This window comes from Vulpes lagopus, chromosome 4, assembly GCF_018345385.1.
Source record: "Vulpes lagopus strain Blue_001 chromosome 4, ASM1834538v1, whole genome shotgun sequence".
Classification (NCBI taxonomy): domain Eukaryota; kingdom Metazoa; phylum Chordata; class Mammalia; order Carnivora; family Canidae; genus Vulpes; species Vulpes lagopus.
The window spans coordinates 20,573,937-20,598,371 of record NC_054827.1 but is presented as its reverse complement, the minus strand read 5'-3'; the positions used below and the strand labels follow the sequence as shown (position 1 = coordinate 20,598,371).

General features: G+C 33.7%; 1 protein-coding gene across 2 annotated transcripts in view; it reads left to right on the top strand.

Annotated features, from left to right (window-relative positions):
• Nucleotides 1-24,435, top strand: part of TUSC3 (tumor suppressor candidate 3) — a 220,663-nt gene that overhangs the window by 78,159 nt on the left and 118,069 nt on the right. For both annotated transcript variants that reach the window (XM_041752465.1, XM_041752466.1), the window contains exon 2: nucleotides 8,558-8,727. In XM_041752465.1, coding sequence (XP_041608399.1) covers nucleotides 8,558-8,727 — 170 coding nt within the window. The remainder of the gene's footprint in view (nucleotides 1-8,557; nucleotides 8,728-24,435) is intronic.

The following is a 24,435-nucleotide window of genomic DNA, read 5'->3' as shown; positions in this document are numbered from 1 at the left end:
GGAGAAAAAAAACCCCATCATGCACTGTGGGTGGGAATGCAAACTAGTGCAGTTGCTGTGGAAAACAGTATGGAGGTTCTTCAGAAAGTTAAAAATAGAAGTACCGTATGATCCAGTCATTGTATTACTGGATCTTCACCCAAAAAGTACAAAAGCACTAATTCAGAGGGATATGTGTGTCTTTATATTTATTACAGCATTATTTGCAATAGCCAAATTATGGAAGCCACCCAGGTATCCATTAATTGATTAATGGATAAAGAAGAAATGATATATATAAGCAATGGAATATCATTCAGTCATAAAAAGATGAAATCTTGCCATTTGTGACAATATAGATGTGTTTAAAGAGTATAATGATAGGTGAAGTAAGCCTGTCAGGGAAAGACAAATACTGTATGATTTCACTCATATGTGGAATTTAAGAAACAAAACAAGTGAGCAAAGGAAAAAAGAGACAAACCAAAAAACAAACTCTTAATTATGGAGAACAAGCTGGTGGTTACCGGTGGGGAGGTGGTTGGGAGGATGAGGTGATTGGATCAAAGAAGAGTACACTGATCCTCATGAGCACTGTGTAATGTATAGAGTTGTTGAATCACTGTATTGTACACCTGAAACTAATACAACACTGTCAGCAATATTGGAATTAAAATAAAAAAAACAAAGAAGTTTATATCTGTATCAAAAAAAGTTACACAGCTAAATATAGAAGCATAAGCTTATACCCATTATATTTCTACATATTGGAATAATAAAAATAATTAAGACACCTGGGATAAGAAGCTGTAAGAATTTCTTTTCTTTAAAAAGGGATCAGCAAACTATTAAAATTTAAGAAACATCACTCTATAAAGTCAGTGACATAAGGGACTTCATCATATTTACTCTTACATTCTTAGGTTCTAATTCTGTGCCTGGCACATTGGAGATACTCAGTACATATTTTTTGAATTAGAAAATGTTTCTCACATATAAATATGTACACTTTTGGAACCGTGCATCAGTTTTTCATGGTGTACTTCAGGTATCGTCTTGAGAATTTCTCAATGAATCTATCAGAATCTGTTGCTCTGAGAGTTTTGTCTGATTTTTCTTTTTCTCTCACCTTCATGATCCTAATCCTACTTTCAAAAATTAAAAATAATTATTCATTTTGAAAATGTGCCAGTGTAAAGCAACACTAAACTGTAAGTTTCTATCTGAAGTTTGAGCACAGAAGTTTTCATTCCAACATAGGCTAACCAATAGGTAAAACTTGTGTGCATTAAAAAGTTTAGGGGCATAATGTATATTTTTTAAAGATTTTATTTATTCATGAGAGATACACAGAGACAGACAGAGACATAGGCAGAGGGACAAGCGGCCTCCCGCATGGAGCCTGATGGCGGGACTCAGTCCTAGGACCCCAGAATCACGACTTGAGCCAAAGGCAGACACTTAACCACTGAGCCACCCAGGTGCTCCACATAATATATTTCTATATCATATATTTAAGCTTTTCTTTTTTCTTTTGAAATATAGTTTACCTTTGAATAGTATGGGTTTGAACTATAGTTCCGGGTATACGTGGATTTCTTACAGTACTGTAAATATATGTTCCCTTTTTTTAATGATTTTCTTACCATTTTTTTTATAGTTATAAAAATACAGTGTATAATATATATAAGATTCAAAATATTTGTTAAGGCTGTTTATGGTATCAATAAGGCTTCTAGTCGACTGTAGTCTATTAGTAGGTAAGTATTTGGGGAGTTAGAAGTTCTTGGCGGATTTTTGGACATGTAGGGAGGGGGTCAGGGTCATTAACCCCAGTGTCTTTCAAGGATCAGCTGTAATTTTAAGCTTACAGAAAAGTTACAGAAGTTATGTAGTGGTCCCATATGCCTTTTGCTCTGTGTTTCCCAAAGTTAATAATATGTACGATTACAAAAATAAGACATTAACACTGGCTCAGTATTATTAACTAACCTATAGACATTTCAGATGTCACTAATTGTTTCCCTAATGTCACTTTCCTGTTCTAGAAATCATTCCAGAATTCCACATTGTATTTAGTTGTCATGGATCTTTAGTCTCCTCAAAGTCTATGACAGTTCCTCAGTCTTTCCTTATCTTTCACGAACTTGACATCTTTAAAGAGTGCTAGTCAGTTACTTTGTAGAATGTTACTAATGTGGGCTTGTGTGATTTTTTTTTTCATGATTTGATTGAAGTTATGCATTTTTGGCAAGAATACCATATAAATGATACGTTCTTAGTAGACTGTATCAAGGAATACATGATGTTGATATGTCTTATTGGTATTGTTAACACCCATTATTTGGATAATATGCTGCTGAGTTTCTCCACTATCTCAGTACTATTTTTTCTATTGATACTTAATAAACATCTTTGGGAAGTTACTTTGAGACTATGCAAATAATTGTTTCTCTTCAAAATTTTACCTACTAAGCTTAGAACCAATTAGTGTATATTACTAACTGTGGTATTTCTTTTTTTTTTTTTTTTTAACTTTTATTTATTTGAGAGAGACCAAAAAGAGAGGGCAAGTAGGGTAGAGGGGCAGAGGGAAGGTAGAAGCAGACTGCCCCACTGAGCAGGGAGCCTGATGCAGGGCTCTATCCCAGGACCCCAGGATCACAGCCTGGGCAGAAGGCAGATACATGATCCACTGTGCCACCCAGACACCCCTAATTGTGGTATTTCTATTACCCTTACTCCATTTATTATTTGGAATTTTTTTCTAAGGAAGAGCAATCCCTTTCTCCCATTTGTTTATTCAGTTATTTATAGATATAAATGTGGACTCCTGGACATTTTTATTATATGGTTTAGAATTCAATGTATGGCAATTTTTGTTGCATATATTTTTTAGTTGATTATTGGGAGCTTTTTCTAGTTGGTTCCTGTGCCCTTTGACATGCCTTTCTTGAGCACTTCTTTACTTTCTGGTACTACAAGATAATGTAGTTGCATGTTGTTTTTCTCTGTCTCAGCCTTTTAATCAGCTGGTACTCTAAAGAAAAAAAACCTCATTCTTTTTAATGGAGAATGATATTTAGAAACAAAAATCTTACTGCCCCGTGTGCCCATTACTATGGGGATGTCATTGCTCCCCAGCCTTCTCATTGGACAGAGCTAGGAAATATAGGTATACTAATCAATGTTTACATGTATGTTCATTGTTATATCTGTATCTATCTATAAATATATATGTATATATTTTCATGTGCATGTATGTATGTGTATATATGTATGTATACATCCAATTGAATACTCTTTTCCAAAGTTAATGTGTATATTATTGATTTGTAATACAGTTAGCTTTATTTTTTTAAAGTTTATATTTTACTTTGCAACCTCCTCTCCCAATCCTGATTGATTTTTAAAAAATAATTACTTAAAATTCATTTTTATATTATATGTTTCTTTGGGTTTTGAAAATTGCATAGTTATGGTTCTGTCACAAAAACAGTCACATCAATCACCTCTCGCTTACATTTTGGAAGAAAATATTAAAAGTTGATTTGTACTTAGAGTGCATAGGAAATTTGTACACGTGGATTTTACTTGTTTGGTTCAAATAATATTAAGAGAGAAACTTGTGTGTTTGAGTAATTAAACAGGATTTTAGAACAGGAGGGAGATGCCTTAATGGCACCATCATTTGTTATTTATTGTGATGCCAGAACATGGATTTGTTTTTTTCAGATTTTAAAGGATTAAGATTTTTCATATAGTAAATTGAGACTTTTTAAATAATAATTCATAAGATATAATCAAAAATATATTTTTTAAGTGTTACTTTTCTTATTGTGTCTCTGTTCACCTTGGTAAGCAAAAAGAAGATAATTTAGAAGTGATAAAATTTTATCCTAGTGCTGTGTTAATTTGATCAGTATGGAAAGGGTTTTATTACATATATCTAAATCTCTTCTATATAATAAATTGTGTTTGTAAGTAGATGAAAGCTAAAGGACATGAGATAACTAGTAAAAGATATAGAACTGGTATGTAGAATTGTGGAAAATTGTTCAGTTTTGCCAGAAAATAAGTGCAGATTAAAACAGTGAGATATCATTTTTACTTTTTGAGTTAGTAGAGAGGATATCAATGAGAATGAATACCCCACTCTGGGATAGTGAAACTCACTCAAATACACGAGTACATTGCAGGTGGCATTAGCATTTCACACATACCATGCTTTTAAGAAGCATAGTAAAAACAAAAATACTGATATAGTTGACTCTTGAACAAGACAGGAGTTAGAGGTGCTGACCCGCACAGTGTTGAAAATCTGAGTGTAACTTTTGAGTCCCTAAAACTTAGCTACTGTATAGAATGCAAATAGCATACAGAATATGTGTTAATTGCTGATGTCGAAGGTAAGGCTTAAAGTTAACAGAAGTCAGTTAAACATATTCTGTATGCTGTTTGTATTCTATACTGTATTTTCAAAGTAATACATAAATTTATATTAATGTTTTTCAATATTTCTAAGCTATGCATTTTACAAGTTTTCTAAATTGCCTCACATCTCCACAAAATATCTCTCATATTTTTATTGAAAAAAAATCTTATATATAAGTGGACCCATGCAATTTAAAACCTGTATTGTTCAAGGGTCAACTGTAGTTAGTCTGTCAGGCTGCTATACACTGAAGGGACTGATGGGTATTTTCCTTTTTAAAAATATTTTCCAGGTTATTTGCAGTGGGAAAACTACATGTAATTAGAATTTTACCTTTTTCAAGGCATGATTATATAATAGCTGTATTTTGACGTTGATGTTGAGGGTAACTGTGTACCTGAAACCTGTAACACAGTGGTTGTCAAGTTAGTTGTAGAGTCTCAAAATTAGTTCTGGATCTGGCATTTCAAGTCTGGAAAGGCTTAAAAAATTGTTTTAAACGGTATACTCCAGATACTAGATATTTTAGAATTATATTGATTAGTTTTGTTTTTCCTAGCTACTTGTGGTGTTGTGACAGAATCCAGTTGTGAAACTATCAGGGGCAGTTGCCCGTCTCAGTCATTCAGAGGGTAATTATTGTTGACAAGATGAAGTTGATTTCCGTACCTCCTTCAGGCATATGTAGCAGAACCAGGTTTTTAACTTTTAGAAGGTCAATAAACAACTTGTATTTAATGCTTGACTTGGTCTTTTAATTTTTTTTCAGATTTATGTTTTCAAATAATGTGATTTAGAGAATGTATTGATTGATATTTTTGGGTAACAAATCTCCATGGATGGTTCATGTTTGTGCACTTCTGAACACAGGCATTATCTGGACTATTTTTCCAAGAATGTTATGCAAATGGCCTTGAAAGATAGTAAATTGAGACTTTAATTTAGATTTCCTTCTAAGTCTCAGGATGGATTTATTTCCTGTTCAGGATAATAAAGATGATTTTTCCCCTCTAGAGCAGAGGTTGGACAGGTTTGCTAGTAGTACCTTTAAAAGATTGGATTTTTTTTTAAACTTTTAAGTTCTTGTAACATAAGCCCACTGTTTGTGGATCATCTACCTGGGCAATTCCACACCAGCCCCCTGGGACTTGGGTGACAACATGGAGCTCATGGTGCCTATTCTATCATGAGAATGGATTAAGAAAAGGTGTGTGTGTGTGTGTGTGTGTGTGTGTGTGTGTGTGTGTGTAAAATGGAGTCAGTTATATGATGAATTTAAAAAAGAATTCCAAATAATAGAAACAAACAAAAGCAGTTGCCAGGGGCTGAGCTGTACAAGAGTGGTGGTGGAAGGGGGCCAAGCAAAGGTTGGTAAAAGGTTACAGACTTTCAGACAGAAGATAAATAAGGTCTGAGATCTAATGTAAAACATGGTGACTATAGTTAATAACACTGTACTGTGTAGTTGAAATTTGCTAAGAGTAGAACTTAAGTATTCTCACCAAAAAAAAAAACAAAAAGGAAAGAAAAAAAGTTATTCTATGTGAGATGGTAGATGTGATAATTAGCTAGGAGGAGGGAATCCTTTCACAATGTGTGTATATATATCCAATCATGTTGTATACTTTAAATATCTTATAGTTTGGTTAAATATCTTATAGCTTGGCTAATTATACTTGGTTAATTATACAATAACTTAATAAAGCTGGAAAAAATAACCTTGTCAGAGAAAAAAATGTATATTTCTGATTCAGGATTTTTGTTTTTGCCACTATCCATGAAACTGACTTGCGATAACTCAAAAAATAGAAGTAGAGCAAAATCATCTGCCTTTCACAGTTATTTAATGCCATGATAGAAACATATTGATGTAATGATGTGATATTTTTAAGACAAGAACAAGTAGATTAAGATTGTTGAAGAAATACAGTTTTGAAAGGAAAGTGGATTTTTGTATTTAATGAGTAAAGTATATAGACTACCCTAGAACTAGCAGATAAGTAGCTGTTTTAGACCAATTCCCTTTTGCCCTCATTAGTGTATTTTATCTTGCTCAATTTCCAGTCTGGAGGTTTTGTCTCTACATAGAGGGTCACAGTCCTAATTATAAATAAAATATTTTATTTATATGGTATATATTTTATTATTTTAAAATTATTTTGGAAGAATTTACAGATACCGAATTGACTTGTTGAGTGTTAGGGCAAACAATTGAAGATTTTAAAATAAATCATATTAAATATACAACAGTTTTTTGTAAGACAAACACTAGTAAATTATGCTTAACGTGGAAAATATTCTAACTTTATTTCTCAGAATTCAGACTAATAAAAGTCCTTCTGCTTAGTTTTTGTTTTGTGTGTATTGATGAAGCAGAAAGGTATTTCCTAAAATAAGTTTATATAACTTTCAGTTTAACAAAAGTATTATTTTATCTTGGCATGGAAATATATTCATATTATATTTGCAGTCAGAATTAAAGGCCTACAGTCAAATATAATCACACCCAGATAATTAGTTTGAGATTAGGATGAATTTCAACTGATAGCTTTTGGTTAAGGTAAAAAAAAAAAAAAAAAGGTTTTATTTATTTATTCATGGAGACTGAGAAAGGCAGAGACATAAGCAGAGGGAGAAGCAGGCTCCCCGCAGGAACCTGATCCAGGACTCTATCTGAGGACCCTGGGATCAAGCCCCGCCATGAAGGCTGATGCTCAACCACTGAGTCACCCAGGCGTGCCTGTTTTTGTTTTTTTAAGTAACGATTATCCCAGTAATTAGCTATAATATTCCTTTTTCATACTGTCAGTTTGCCATTGTGCACTTACCTGAATGTTCTTTCCAGTTACTAGTTAAGCATTCTGCTCTTTGACCAGGTTACTGCCCCTCCTGCTCTCCTCTCTTCCATTTCTTTTGATTTATCTTTTTTTTCTCTCTCAGGTAGGTGCAGAGCAATTCAGTAGGTCTTTTACTGTAACTCAGGGTAAGATGCCTGCCTCTCCCCTCTTCTCCTCCTTTTATTTTTTTAAGCGTTATTCAGTTGTAATTGATATACAAAACATTGAACACATTTAATATATATATATATATATATATATATATATATATATATATATATATATATCAATGAGTTTGACATACACACACATCTGTGATTCTCTTACCACAAAGTACCAAACACCTGTATCATCTTCAGAAATTTCCTTGTGTTCTCTGGGTCTGTATGTTGTGGTACAAACACTTAACCTGACATCCTTCCTTTTTAATGTATTTTAAAGGTCACAATATTCTTGTTAACTCTAGATACTGTGTTCTACAACAGATCTCTTGAACTTACTCATCATACATAACTGAAACTTGATATCCGCTGAGCAACAATTATCCATATCCCCTTCCCCTAACCCCTGACGACCACCATGTTTATCTCTGCTCTTATGAGTTTGATTATTTTTGATATGTCATATAAGTGGAATCATGCTATATTTGTCCTTAGGTGACTGGCTTATTTCACTTGGCATATGTTTATGTTTATCTGTGTTGTTGCAAGTAAGGTTTCCTTCCTTTTTTTTTTTTTTTTTTTTTAAACACTGGACATGCTTTTTGAGAGCTTTTTTCCATTTGTTTTTTTATATAATAGCCAGAGTTTTTTCTGTATGTAGTGGGAGGATTAGAGAAAAGCATGTCTGTTTCCTTTTTTTTTCTTTTTTAAAGATTTTATTTATTTATTCATGAGAGATAGACACAGGCAAAGGGAGAGAAGCAGGCTCCATGGAGGAAGCCTGATGTGGGACTTGATCCCGGGTCTGCAGGATCACGCCCTGGGCTGAAGGTGGCGCTAAACCGCTGAGCCAACTGGGCTGCCCAAGCATGTCTATTTCATTTTTCAGGTAGTCTATTTTATTTTTGATATCTGTCTTATAAACCTTTGCAATCATTAGGAAAAATAAAATGAAATATTTTATGCATGTATAGTCAATTAATTATGAATACATTCATTAAAAGAAGAACTTTTACAAAAATTAATTTTGGGTAAAACAATCTCATGTAACTCAGTTTACATGAAATACAAAGTGAAGAACTTTAGCTCTACACTTTAGCTCTAGAACTTTAGCTCTAAATTTAAATTCCTATGTTTAATTGCAGAATCTTTTAGCTGAAAAAGTTGAACAACTGATGGAATGGAGTTCCAGGCGCTCCATCTTCCGAATGAATGGTGATAAATTCCGAAAATTTATAAAGGCACCACCTCGAAACTATTCTATGATTGTTATGTTCACTGCTCTTCAGCCCCAGCGTCAGTGTTCTGTGTGCAGGTAAGTTATGTATTCTAAAAAAATTTAAAACTGAAAAAAAAAATTTAAAACTGTTATCCTATGCTTGTATATTTATTACATATATGTAAATCTGCATAATAGAATTCAATAGCTGTTCAAGGTTATAGTCAGCTATAAGTGTACATTTAAAGGTAAGCTCAAAATCAGAGGCGCCTGGTGGCTCACTTAGTTAAGCACTGACTCTTGGTTTTAGCTCAGGTCATGATCTCATCAGTCCTGATGTTGAGTTCCGGGTCAGGCTCTGCCCTCAGTGTGGAATATGCTTGAGCTTCTCTCACTCCCCTGCACCTCACCCTGCTTGTGAGGTCACACTCATGCATGTGCCCTCTCTTCCTCTGTCTCAAATAAATACATTTTTATTTATTTTGTTTTTCATTTTATTTTATATTTTTAAAAATTTTATTTATTTATTCATGAGAGTCACAGAGAGAGGCAGAGACATATGCAGAGGAAGAAGCAGGCTTCCTGCAGGGAGCCTGATGCAAGACTTGATCCCAAGACACTGGGATCACGACCTGAGCCAAAGGCAGACACTCAAACACTGAGCCACCCAGGTGCTCTCAAATAAATAAATTCTTTAAAAAAAAGTAAGTAAGCTCAAAATCAGTGTATTTTAGAAAATAATTTTGATAGACTCATATTCTTTTGTTGTGTAAAATACTTACTGACCAACTCGTGTAATCATAAAATAGATTTGCTTCTTTATGTCCTGTATGAAGGTAAATATAGATTTGGTTCAAATATTGCCCTGTAGGTCATCTAATTATTTTATGAGCAAAGAAGTCGTTTACTTAACATATTCTATTTTAACAGTTTAACAGAGAGGACAAACTTTTACTTCGGATCCATTTACTTTTCATTACCTTCAATGATAAGAAATTTCACCCTATGATACAGAATTAAATCATTTGAAATGAATGAAACATTTTTTAGTGACAGTGTACTAAAGAAAATTCTAGAGAAGTACAAATTCTATATGCTTTAAAATTTTTTCTGTTTTTGAAATAATTGTAGGTTCACAGGGAGTTGTAAGAAATAATACAGAGAGATCCTAAATACCTTTTACTCAGTGTCCCTCAGTGGTAACATCTTGCAAAAGTGTAGTATAATATCACAAGCAGGGTATTGGGATTGATAGAGTTAAGATACTAAACAGTTCCATTACCATAAGAATCCCTCTTTTGCCCTTTACAGCCAGGCTCACCTACCTGTTCCCATTCTACTCCCATTTCCTGAATTTGTACTCCCATTTTGTTGTTTCAGTAATGTGATATGAATTGAATCCTACCTTTGATCTTTTGGGTTTGGCTTTTAATAACTTGCCATAATTCCCTCAAAATCCATCCAAGTTGTTGCATTTGTCAGCAGTCATTCTTTTTATTACTGTGTAAAATTTCATGGTATGAATGTACTGCAGTTTGTTCAACTCTCCATCTGTTACAGGACATCTGGGTTCTGGTATTTGACTATTATATCTATTGCAAACATTCTGGTACAGGATTTTCCTATGAACTTAAGTTTTCATTTCTCTGGAATAAAAATATTTAAGTTTTCATTTCTCCATGATGGCTAGGTTGTTTGGTAATTGCATGTTTAGTCTTATAAGAAACTGCCAAAATGTTTTCCAGAGTAGCTGTATCATTTTACATTTCCTCTAGCAGTGTATGAGTGATATCGTTTTTCCATATCCTCACCAACATTTGTCACTATTTTACTTTAGTCCCTTTGGTAAGTATGTAGTGATATCTCATGGTTTAATTTTGCATTTTCCTGGTGGCAGTGGTGTTAAACATCTTTTCACATGCTTGTTATCTGTATGTCACATCTTTGATGAACTATCTGTTCATGGCTTTTGCTCATTTCTAATTGGATGTTTTACTGAGTTTTGAGAGTTTTTTTATGTATTGTAGATACTAGTCCTTTGCCAGACATGTACTTTTCAAATATTTTCTCCTAGTTTATGGCTTATCTTTCCATGTTGGCGACAGATCTTTTGCAGATTTTAATTTATGAGTCCATTTACCAGTTTCCTGTCTTATAGCTTATTTTTGTTACCCAGTTGAACTCTTTGCCTAGCCCTATAACCCAAAGTTTCTCTCTCTCACTTTGTTTCCCTGTAAGTTTTATAGTTTTATGTTTGCATTTTAATCTGATCTTGGAAGAAAGTATTTAATATTTAATTATCCATGATGGTACTAGCTGTAAGATTTTAGAAGATGTTCTTTATCAAGTTAAGGAAGTTCTCTATTAGTTTACTAAGAATTTTGATCATGAGTGGGTGTTGGATTTTATCAAATTTTTTTAGTGTGAATTAATATGATTTTTCATCTCTAGGTCTTTTTAGTAATTGAGTTTTCTATATTGAACAGGCTTGTATTTTGGGATATATCCTACTTGATTATGGTATATTACTATTTTTATGTATTTCTGGACTCTGCTAATAAAAATCTATTAGAAATTTGCATCTGAGGTAATGATCGATATTGATCTGTACTTTTCACGTTTTATACTGCTTTTTTGTCTAGTTTGGTATTAGGCTACTCCTGGCCTCATGAAATGAGTTGGGAAATGTTTCCTCATTTAGTTTCCAGAAGAGATTGTGTAAAATTACACAATTTTAGAAGATTGTGTTAATTCTTCTGGAAATATTTGATGGAATTCTTCAGTGAAACCATCTGGGCCTTGTGACTTTAAATTACGTATTTCATTGCCTCAATGGCTGAGTACAATTCAGGTTGTGTCTTTTTGGCTGAACACTTATTCTTTTCAAGAACACTTTTTTATGTGGTGCTTCACATCCTAACTCTCTACATCGTATATTCATGTGTAGATTTTTAGATTTTAAATCATTGTGAATTCTAGTGGAAACTGAAGTTATTAGTAACATGGATTAATGAAAAAAAAGTTTCACTCAGACTAATTTGCAGAAAGGGAATTTCCGTGTCTCACCATTTTCTAGAAGGATCTTAATATGATCTAATAATGATTGTATGTTGGGAGCATGTCTAAAAGTGGATAGAGATGATGGTGAGCAAAAGTATTTTGAGGGACACCTGGTTGGCTCAGTTGATTAAACTGCCTTGAACTCAGGTCATGAGCAAGGTCCTGGGATCAAGCCCCACATCAAGCTTCCTGCTCAGCTTGGAGTCTGCTTCTCCCTCTGCCCCTCCCCCTGCTTATGCTTGCTCTTTCTCTCTTGCTCTCACTCAGATAAATAAAAATAAAACCTTTAGAGGAAAAGTATTTTGAAAAACTGCATTGTCGATGTTGCAGATGATTTTGTTTTTCTCCTGTTTTATGTAAGGGCCAGTAGTCAAGTTGGCATTAAGTTGTCAGAATTGGGCTAGCACATTTGGTTAAGGGTATACATACCTTCAAGGATGCCATAAAATCCTACTTACAAAAAAACACCACCTTACTTGGCATTTTGGCTTAACGGTTAAGTTTCCACTAAAACTACGTGTTTTGGGCATCCTATAATACCACATGTATTTTAGGAAAATCATTTGCTCTTAAAAATGGAATATATTCATTTCCTGTATTTGTCCCTATTAAAAAGTATATTTAATTGATCATATTTTTTGTAACTGTAATCCAGAAAGACTTTATTGTCCAAGTGTTTACTTCACAATTACATAAAACTGTATATATTGTGATGACATAAACTATCACATATTGTTGAATGGTGTATCCTTTAGGTATTATTTTACTTAATGCATTATGTCATTAAATAAATTGCTGAACATGGAGCCTTAATTTTTTAATGACAGATAGATCAAAATAATCTGTTAATTACAGTCTATTTTGTAATAAACTTTAAAATTTAGGAAAGTTTTAGAATTATAAGAGAAAAAGGTTGAAGTTATTAGAGAAAGTTAAGATAATTCATGGATCAAGGAAGTGGTGGGATTATTAGAGAAGAAAAAGTAAATGGAAGTTTAAAGACAAAAAGTAAAGAGCAGACATGGTTCCCATATACAAAATTTGCACCCCCTCCATCTGAATTCTGATTTAATTATTTTAGGGTAGGGCCAAGGCCATTGACATTTTAAAAAATATGATCTCTAGGTAATTCTAGTGTGCAACCAGTAAAGAGAAAGGGAAGGTAAGCAGGTACATGATTCATAGCTTTTATTTATTTACTTTCATTGAGGAGTACTGGGAATGGAAAGGCTTAATTAATTGAATGACCATATAGCATTGAGACTCTTTTTGAAACTATAATACCCCAATTCTTTGTGAAGAATCTATAGAATTTAATGGTTTTATTCCCCAGTACTCAGTAATGGAGGAGGAAGAACACTCTCCTTAGAGGTTAACACGTTTGGTTTAAGATGTGAAGTGGATCAGGCAAATTTGAGAGTGCTAGTGAGAGTATATTTGAAAGCTATAACTTTGGGTTCAAAGTTGCATGCAGTGATGGGGGTGTGAAAGGAAGCTGGGACAGCTGATGTGATAAAGTGAAATTTTCACAGGAGTGAAAACCAGCTTTTGTGTAGAGTGGGATTCAAAATTAGGAAGTAGTTATAAAAGATTTTTTTAAATAAGTAAATTGCTGAAGTATAAGATAATTATTGATCTTGTAGAGATACTTGAGGAACTATAAGGCTGTGGTAATGTCTGGGTTATAAACATTTATTTAAATTACTCAGGAACTGGAGAGAAAAAAAAGTTACATGAGCTGATAGAGGGATGCCTTGGGCTTTGTTAGATGAGGATGACAAATTTATACTATAGGACAATATAAATTCCAAAGGAAGATTTGTTAAATAGTTGTGGTTGAGCAGTAGTCGGATCTATTATAGAACCAAGATAGTACTAGTACTAGTACTAAGAGTACTCTCTTGGCTCTATAGTACTCTTAGTACTCTTAGTAATATAGAGCCAAGATAGTGGGCAGTGTGGATCAAACAGATCCCAAGGTGACAACTATGATGAAATAGAAGAATTTAAAAAAAAATTTCAAGAAAAATTATTCAAATTTTGTTTCTCTATTATCAATTAAGCCTCAAAGGCAGATGCTATTTCATTGAGAAAGGCCGCCCATCATCAGCAGCCATCTTTTTTTTTTTTTTTTTGAACTTGAATTTTCCTAGATCCTTCTTTGTCATTGTAATTTTGGACCATTTTTATAGTACTGCTATAATTTTTATAATTCTATAGAATCGTTGAGACGTTCATAGCTATAATTTTTTTTCATAGCTATACTTTAAAAATCTTAGTGCCTTCCTCTGTGAGATGTTTTTGCTTTTCTTTTTTTTTTTCTAAAGAAAAAGTGAAATTTTCTTTTAGAGTTGACTCATATTTAGATTTTCCAGTTGCTTTTCTTTGCTGAAAGGCTGATGAATGAGCTATTGGCTTCCTTACCAAATCGTTCTGCTTTTCCTTTTTACACAGTTAGTTTAGTTTATTCACATTCAGAATTCAATTCTCACCTTCCTCAATGCTAATATCAAACTCCTTGGCCAAATAAAGTTGTTAATTAAGAGTACTCAGTACAATTCTCACCTCCCGTAAGTGTTAACTCGAGACTTCCTTTATCAAATTGTACTGTAGGGAATATGTCCTATAATTGCTAAATCTTTTAGATGTATTCTATCACAAAGTTAGTCATTTCTTCCAGAATTCACTAAAAATTATTGGAACAGAATATCTTTTTCTAAGGTTATTACTATAGATCAGTAGATGCAGGAAAAAAATTTCAAGTGAAGGAAAATTAAAAAGTACATGTAGAATAAAATAGGGTACATGTATAATCAATGTTTGGTGATATGTTGGAGATTAGTGTGTTATTGGACTTTAATAAGTGAAAAAAGTTAGCAATTACAAAGGTATATTAAAAAGTTGCATGAATAAATTATGATATTGACACATGAGTGTTACCTGGATAACATCTTTCCTCCTCTAAACATAATTATTTATTATGTATAAACTATTGGGGTCCAATATTAAGTCATTTATATACAGTATCTCATGTCATTCTCATTAGTCAAGAAGGTGGGCCTGAGAAAAATACCGATTTTATGTATGAGAATATCAAAGCTGACAGGTAATATAATAATTTATCCAAAGTCATACAGCTTACTTGTCAGGGTTGAATTTTGGAACTCCAGAGCTATTAGAATTTAATGCTTCCCTTAAGTGTACATGTTCATCATTGCCTTTACCTGTGAACTGTAATTTGCATTTTGATTTTGTGTTCCTAAGATTATTAATCATAGGGTAGAGATCTATCAGCCAGCATTTCTTAAACTCATTAGATCATGAAAAACTTTCATTCAGATCTAATAACAAGGACTGGTGATTTAGATGGCGGCCAAAACTATATGGAAAAGAGCTCATCAGCCTTTTGTTTTACTACAGTAAGGTTACATCTCTTAGGAGATTAGATTCTAAAGTGAACACAGAAGGTGAAAATTATATTTAAATAAAATTACCCTTGTATGTAACTTAATGGACTTGTAAGTGCTTTATAAATGGTTTTGGGACCACAAACCTTATCATTTCCTCTTTTCCTTAGATAATATTTCTCTATAGACTTAATTCTTAGGAATTTTTTTATTCATGAGAGAGAGAGAGAGAGAAGGGCAGAGAGGCAGAAACAAAGGCAGAGGGAGAAACAGTCTCCATGCCGGGAGCCCGATGTAGGACTTGATCCGGGGTCTCCAGGATCAGGCCCTGGGCTGAAAGCAGCGTTAAACTGCTGAGCCACCTGGGCTGCCCCTATAGACTTAATTCTTAAGTTTTCCTCAAATGCTTGGCTCCTGGACAGAGTATTTCACTTCTTTGAGAAAGACTGGCAAACTTTGTTGCCATTCACACATTCTTTACCTGGCTTGAGTAAGGAGAACTGTTTCAGGTTTGATTGAATCCATGACTAGAGAATATAAATAAAGGTCTCAGGTTATTGCTGAGCTCTATCTAGTCTAATTTTTTTAAGTGAAAGCATGTATATAACTTACTATATTAAATTTTTTTTCCTAGGTGTCTTGTCCTGAGATTATATAATCCTAACTTTTTGTATTTTCAATGAACTCTTATTATCTGTGTGACATGTAGTATTCTTCGAGCTCTTTATATTGTCCATATTTCCAAATTCCATTTCCATGTTACAAGTCCAGCTTTAGTCCCCCATCTTTTAAATTTCAAACTTACCAAAAATTGAAATAGTAGTACAGAGATGCCAGTCTACCATTTACCAACATTCACCAGTTATTACCATTTTACCACATTTGTTTTCATCCTTCTTTTAAGTACAGGTCAAAAATGTGTTCCATATCACCAAATATATCTATAACTTTTAGACATTATGAAATATCACCACTAAATACTGCATTAGGCAACTTTTTGGAAAGTGACTATCTTAAATAATCAGAATACCATTATAACTTTCAAGAGAATTGACATTCATTATCATTAATTGACATTAATGATATATTCTTGTTACACTGTTCATATTTAAGTTTTGCATTTGTCTTCAAAATGTCTTTGTTTCTTATTTTTTCAGTTTTTTAAAAATTTGAAATGGAAGTATAGTCGACATATAAAATTTGCTTCAGGTGTGTGACAGTGATTTGACATTTGTATACATTACAAAATGCTCACTATGATAAGTGTAGTTACCATCCGCCACCATTCAAAGTTACTGCAATATTACAGACTGTATTCCTTGTGCTATACTTTTTAAAGAATGTTTGAAACCTGATTTTTTTTTACTTATTTTTAAAGATTTATGTACTTATTTGGGAGGAATAGGGAGAGGGAGAAAGAGAAACTCAGTCATACTCTGCTCTGAGTACAAAGCCTAACATAGGGCTCAATCTCAAGACCTTGAGATCACAACCTGAGCCATAACCAAGAGTCAGATGCCTAACTGACTGTGCCACCCAGGTGCCACTAATGCTGACTTCTCATTCTCAGGACTTATTTTATCACCAGAAACTTGTATCTCTTAATCCTCTTCAGCTAATTCATCCATATCTCCAACCCTCTCTCCTCAGGCAACCACCAATTTGTTCTCTGTTGGTTTATTTTGTTTTTTAGATTCCACACATATAAGTGAAATCATGTTGTAGTTGTCTTTGTTTCACTTAGCATAATACCTTCTAGTATATCCATGTTGTTGTGAGTGGCAATATTTTATTCTCTTTTAAGACTAATACTCCATTGTATATGTATGACATCTTTATCCAGTCAGCTTTCAGTGGATGCTTGGGTTGTATTCATACCTTGGCTATTGGAAATAATGCTACAGTGAATATAGAGGTGCATATATCCTTTTGAATTAGTGTTTTCTGTTTCTTTGGATAAATACTCAGAAGTGGAATTACTAGGTCATATGATATTATTACTTTTAATTTTTTGAAGAACCTCGATACTGTTTTCTACAGTGGTTGCATCAATTTACATGCCCACTGACAGTGTATGAGTTTCCTTTTCTCTGCGTTCGTACTAAGATTTGTTATTTGTCTTCTCAGTATTAGCCATTATGACTAGTATGAGGTGATACCTCATTTGATTTGGATTTGCATATGCCTGATGATAAATGATGCTGAGCATCTTTTCCTGTGTCTCTTGCCCATGTGTGTGCCTTTTTTGGAGAAATGTCTATTCAGGTCCTCTGCCCATTTTTAATTAGATTGTTTTATTGATGTTGAGTTGTATGAGTTCTTTATATATTTTGGATATTAACCCCTTATCAGCTATATCATTTGTAAATAACTTCTATTCAGTTTGTTACATTGTTTTCTTGATGATTTCCTTCACTGTGTATAAGGTTTTTATTTTGATGTAATTCAAATTATTTCTTTTTTGTTTTGTTTCCCCTGCCTGAGAAGACAGATGAAAAAAAACATTGCTAAGACCCATATTCAAGAGTTCATTGCCTATATGATCTTTAAGGAATTTTACGGTTTCAGGTCTTACATTTAGATCTTTAAACCATTTTGAGCTTATTTTTATATGTGGTATAAGAAAGTCCAGTTTGGCTCTTTTTTTTTTTTTTTCTTAAGATTTTATTTCTTTATTTGAGAGACAGAGAGGGAGAGTACACAAGTAGGGTGAAGGGCAGAGGGAGAAGCAGACTTCCCGCCGAGCAGGGATCCTGACGTGGGGCTCCATCCCAGGACTTGGGGATCATGACATGAGCCAAAGGCAGATGCTAGACCAACTAAGCCACCCAAGTTCCCCCAGCTTTGTTCTTTTGTATATAGAAATTGTTTTTTCTCCATTGTATATTCTTGCCTTCTTTGTTGTAGATTAATTTACCATATTCTCATGAGTTTATTTCTGGGTTCTTTGTTCTTTTTCATTGATATATGTGCCTGTTTTTCTGGCAGTACCATACTGTTTTGATTAGTATAGCTTTGTAGTAGATCTTGAAATCTAGGTTATGATACATTTAGCTTTGTTCTTCCTTCTTAATATTGCTTTGGACCTTTGGGGTCTTTTGTGGCTCCATACATATTTTGATGATTGTTTGTTCTACTTATGTGAAAAATGCTATTGGCTTTTTGATTGGAATTTCATTGAACCTGTAGAATGCTTTGGATAGTAAAGATGTTTTAACAAAACTAATTCTTCTAGTCTATGAGCATGGGATATCTTGCCATTAATGTTTGTGTTGCCTTCAGTTTCTTTCATCAATGTCTTAATAGTTTTCTGAGTACAGGTCTTTTCACGTTAGTTTGTTCCTAGATTTCTTATTCTTTCTGGTGCAATTGTAAATATAATTGCTTTATTAATTTCTCTTTATTCTACTTCATTATTAGTGTATAGAAATGGAACTGATTTTTGTGTATTAGTTTTGTATCCTGGGACGTTACTGAATTAATTTATTCTAATAAGTGGAGTGGAGTTTTTAGGGTTTTCTATGAATAGCATCATGTCATCTGCAAATAGTAACATATTTACTTTTTCTTACTGATTTGGATGCCTTTTCTTTTTCTTATCTGATTGCTGTGGTTGAAGCTATATGCTTTCTTAAACATTAAATACTAAGTGGTCTCTTATAACTGACCCATCCTTACGTACAGTTTACCATGGTACTTATCATGGCTTTTTCATTTTTATTTTCTTTTTGTCCTCTTGTTTTAAATTCTTTTCAATAGTGTCCTCTATTATAGTTTCAGTCAACTCTGTTTTTTGAGCACCTTGTAATGCAGTGTTCATTTCTACAGGAATTCTGTTTAGTTTTGTTTTTTTTCCTTGTATTGGTTTTTAGTCAGCTCTCACATAACATCTTCCTGGTTTTATTTACTTCTATTTTGAGATTTTGAATTTCTGATTTGAGATTTTTTTATGTCCTCAACTGCTCATTTAATGATGCCTAATACAAATTGGAATACTATGTTTTATTTTTCTCTTCATGGAGTTCTTTTCAGGTAAATTTTTAATCAGTTGAAGGATTATGCTCTTTTGGTTTTCTTTTTTATAGTCGTATTGCACGGATGCTGCTGGCTCTTTGCTGCTTCTAAATTTTTTTTTTCTAGACTAGAAATAAGTTTATACCTGGAGGCAATGGTGAGACTTTTGCGTAGCTTACTGTTTCTTTTTGTTGTTGTTTTTTAACGTTTTATTTTTAAGTAATCTCTACACCCAATGTGGGACTCAAACCTACAACCCTGAGATTAAAAGTTGCATATTCTACTGACTGAGACAGCTAAGAACCCTTAGAATACCAGTTTTTAAAATTTTTAATTCAGGTACTACCCTTTTCTCTTTATAAAACCAGAACAGGTTGAACCACAGCAGTTTTCTTCTTTACCTTTTTTCCTTTTTTTTTTCTTGCAGTAGCATCTTCTGATTCTGAAATAATTTCATGTTTCCATAGATCTTGTACTTTTCATAAGTTGCTTCTCCCTTTCGCTGTATCACCAAACCTCTAAGGACTGTCTGCCTCTTCTCTGTTGCTTCTCATTCCTCAGAAAGTGATGCATTCTTAAGACTGCTGTGTTTGCTCCTGCCTACTTGTAAGCCTCCTCTTTTCCATCAGCCAGCAGCCACTTTTCTTATCCATCAGGTCCTAGACCTGTTCTCAATATTGCCTCATTCAGGTAAGATCTTTTCTTTCTTAGTGGTTTTTGTATTTTTTGTTTTGTTTGTTTTTTGCATTCCACCTCTGTGAGGATTTCTCTTCTCTTTTTTATGCTCTCTCCTTCCTGTTCTTGCCTGGGTATCTGAGGTTGTAGATATTAATTTCCCCACCTATATATGCCTTCACATTCTCTAGTTTTCTTTTTATCCTAGTTATGTGATAGGGAGGAATAGTTTGTTTTCTCTTCTAGTAGATCTGCAGTTTTTAGAAGCTATTGGTTGTTATTATCTGACAGGAAAATGGAACTCAGGGTAGACTTAATCTTAGGAAAATTTGGAGTCTGCATACAAGCGAAATAATTCTTTGAAGGAAAAACTATTGTACAAATATGATGTTGACGTGCTAATGCTGGATGACATACCTTTAAGAGCTTTGCATTTTCTATGTACTAAGGATTTTATTGAATGAAACTGATGATTCATCTCATCAATGAAACTGACTACATATTGGAAAAAAACACATTGAAAAGTTTCTTGTTATGTAGTTATGAAAGTAAATAGGCTGTAAAATAGCATTTTATTCCTTAAGCTTTATTTATGAAGATTATAACTGAAATGATACAATTGTAATCTTGATAGCTATTCTCAAGCATTCAAAATAAAGTACATTTTCTCTGTAAAGCTAGGAATATTATATGTATAAATTCATGTTCACAAATTATAACATCCATGTTGTTTTTAAGCATTTGTTCTTGTAATCTATGATTTTATGATGTTAGTCCTTTAATATATTAAATATAGTTTATTATTTGTCATGTTCCCTACCTTAGTCTGTAAATAATTCTCTTAGAAGCATAGGAGGCTTGGTCCCATGGGAATAAATTTGTATAGTCCAGTACTTTGTCAATTATAATAGCTTCAGATTTATTCTTTGTAGTAGATTATCATCTTTGTGAGTAAAATCCAATGAACAACATGACTCATTCCTTAATTTTGTTTGAATAGGTGGTGAACTTGTGCAAAAACATGCTAATGTAGCAGACTTGAAATTACTGTTCTTAGAAAGGCCTTTCTCAAAAGTATAGTTATTCATTGGTGTATGAAACTTGAATATCAGTGATGTTCCTGCAGTTCCATAACTGATAAGAGTGACTCACTGTGCCTAAACTCTTTATACAAATAGTGTGGTTTATGTTGAACACCTGCTTTTCTTCTGAGAGTCTGGCATTTTGGTCTGTGCTAGACAGATGGTATCTACAATGACCAGCCCTCATTACACACCCTGGACACTAAATCTTTAATAAGCTTCTTTGATAGACATCACTCTGCATGAGTTACCATAACTCGCTGTTGAAGGAATCAAGTGAGTCTCACGCGACTCCATTAGAAGTTACTCTTAGAAGCTTGCATCTAGTTTCTTTCAGAGTTGTTTCAGATGCCTTTTACCTTTGCTGATTTTGCTTTGTAATCTTCCACTGTAATAAATCTTAACCTTTCACTGTAATGAATATAACTAGAGGCTAAATCCAGTGAGTCTTTTTTTTGTGAATATCTGAACCGGGGTTGGTTTTGAAGTCCCTCAATGTACACAACCTTTGAATAATTATGAAGTATTTCTTAACACTATTGACAAGGAAGTTATATATTTAATATTCATCTTAGTTTTTTAATATAAATTCTCATTTTTCAGGTCTGCAGAATAAAGTTTGTTTTTCTCTTAAGAATCTTAAATAGAACTGGCAATAAAAAGAATCTTTATAAAGTTATGGGCTTTTTCCCATGGAATTGGATACTAGTGTGATGATACAATATTATATTGATCCTGACATTTAATTTATTTTTAAACCAATATTTATTGAACAGTCACTATGTATAGATACTGTGCTGTATACTAAGGAGGTAATGTGAACAAACTGACCCATTTCCCCTCTCTTTGATCTCAGAATTTAGTTGAGGTGCTGAACAGTATCACGTTACACAGTTAACCTTATAATTACCTATCTCATAAATACCATGAAGAAAAAGTACAAGGATGTGTGAGAGGACCCTGGTTTTATCTGTTAATATTGGAGTCTAGTAAAAAGGCTTATTGGGGTGCCTGGGTGGCTCAGTCAGTTAAGCATTTGCCTTTGGCTCTTGTCATGATCCCAGCATCCTGGGACTGAGCCCCGCATGGAGTTCCCTGCTCAACAAGGTGTCTGCTTCTCCCTCTTTCTCTGTGTTCCCTCTCACATACCCCACTTGCTCTCTTTCGCTCTCTCTCTCAAATAAATATTTTTAAACAGGGCCTATTTTGCAAAATAATAATTGAGGTAGTAAGATCTGCAGGATGAGTAGGAATTCACAGGAAATGTATATCTGCTCCCATGCCCTGGACATGTCTGTGTGATGTGTGTGCCAAGTATGTGTATGCTCCTTGTCTAAAAGATAGGGTTGAAGAGAAGGAAGGAAGAAAGAGCAAAACTGAAAAAAATTCAGTTTCAAAAGTAAGCCTGGTTTATTGAGGGAAGTAAAAGGGCCTGGTATAGAGTAAGAGGAGAAATAGCTAAAGATGAAATTTGAAAATGCGGTCAATGAATTTCAAGCTAGATGCCAAACACTTTGAGATTTGCATAACCCTTTGCCATTTACTAAAGATGTTGTAATATCTCATGCTTTTAATTTCATGACATTCAGGAATTATTGTCATGCTACAAAGGGAAAAATTAACGGAAAGAATATATGACTTTTCCAAGTTAGCATATTATGAAATGTAATGCCAGTATATAAGTCCAGATTTTCGGAATTCAGGTGCTATGTATATATTGTCTAATTGGCTAGAAGGATAATAATAAGAGTAGTATTACATTATTTGGAAGTTGAGAGTGTTATAGATAATTTTATATTTGCTTTATTTTACAGCATATTATTATACTTTTACAGTGTTTTCCTTTCTAAACATACATTAATGTTTAAAGTTTTTGGGGGAAACTAGTATAGCATCAGATGAAAGTACTTCATCTCAGAAACCTTTCCATTGTTTTTTAGTGTTCATTTCCCAGATATTCTCATACTTGTGTGCATAAAATATACTTGGAAACCTGGTTAAAATATATATTTCTGGAAGACATTCTAAATAGAATCTGACTAATTTAAAATGTTATGTGATCAGTGATTTGTATTTATTTATTTATTTATTTATTTATTTTTTTTTTTTAAATTTTTATTTTATTTATGATAGTCACAGAGAGAGAGAGAGGCAGAGACACAGGCAGAGGGAGAAGCAGGCTCCATGCACCGGGAGCCTGATGTGGGATTCAATCCCGGGTCTCCAGGATCGCGCCCTGAGCCAAAGGCAGGCGCCAAACCGCTGCGCCACCCAGGGATCCCAGTGATTTGTATTTAAAAAAAAAAAAAAGCCCATTTTGGGTTTCCAGTTCTGTGTAAGATGAGCTTGCTTGGAAGTTACCACTCCATCCTATCAACAAACAAAAAGTTGAATTGAAAAACCAATTCTTCCTAGATTTACAAGAGATCCAAAATTGGAAGGGAAGGAAAGTACAGTCAGTCTTAGCTTACCAACACAGAGACCAATGAGCAGAAACCCCTGTGGGAACCAGTCCCGGGGTAGAAAAATATAAGCTGTAATTGAATTGCTGGAGGTTCACTGCATACAACTCTGAGAGTTAAAAACAAAACAAAACAAGGGGGTTTTAGTCATGGGGAGCCCCCATAGTATTATGAGGTTTATCTCTAGGAGCTTGACCAGATTGCTTCAGTAAGTATCTGAGAAAAGTCCCTCAGGCTTCTAGCAACTAGAGGGGTAAGGAACCATTTTAAACTATACCAGATCACTGTGTTCTTAAAAAAAAAGTCTGTTCTTAGGGGAAATTTGTTGACCAGACTCTAACCTGCTGGAGTATTATCAGAGACTAACTGACCTGGGGAAGGAGAATACCCAACTCCAGTCAATTTTAGTGTTTTGTGTGAAAGCAAGGAAATAACCAGCTCCATCCCATTCTAGCCATCCTATCTGTCTAAGGGAGAAGAAAAAAACTGAAAAGCAGTTGTGAAGTTCACAGTACAGAGGCATAGGCTTACTAAAAGATCGAGACCTGATCATAGGACTATAGAACACTTTCCCTATTCTCACATCTCATCACTGCATTATTAAAGGCCTATTTATAGCAGTGCCTTTTTCCCTGGCACTGTCAAGAAAGATTTACAAGACATAACAAAAGATTAAAAAAAAAATTGAAGAGACAAAGCAAGCCTCAGATATGGCAAGAATGTTGGAATTATCAAAGCAGGAATTTAAAACAACCGTGATTAATAGGCTAAGAGTTATAATGGATAAGATAGCATGCAAGAATAGATGGACAATGTAAGTAAAGAGATGGAAATCCTAAGAGAATCAAAAAGAAATGCTAGAAATAAAAGACACTTTAACAGAAATGAAGAAATCCTTTGATGGACTTAGTAGTAGACTGAACATGGGTGAGGGAAGAATCTCTGAGCTAGAGGATATATGAGTAGAATCTTTGAAAACTAAAAATCAGAGAGAACAAAGCCTGAAAAAAAAAAAAAAAACTACCCAGAATATCCATGGACTATGGGACAACTACAAAAATTTCAATACATGCATAATGGAAATAACCAGAAGGAGAAGAAAGG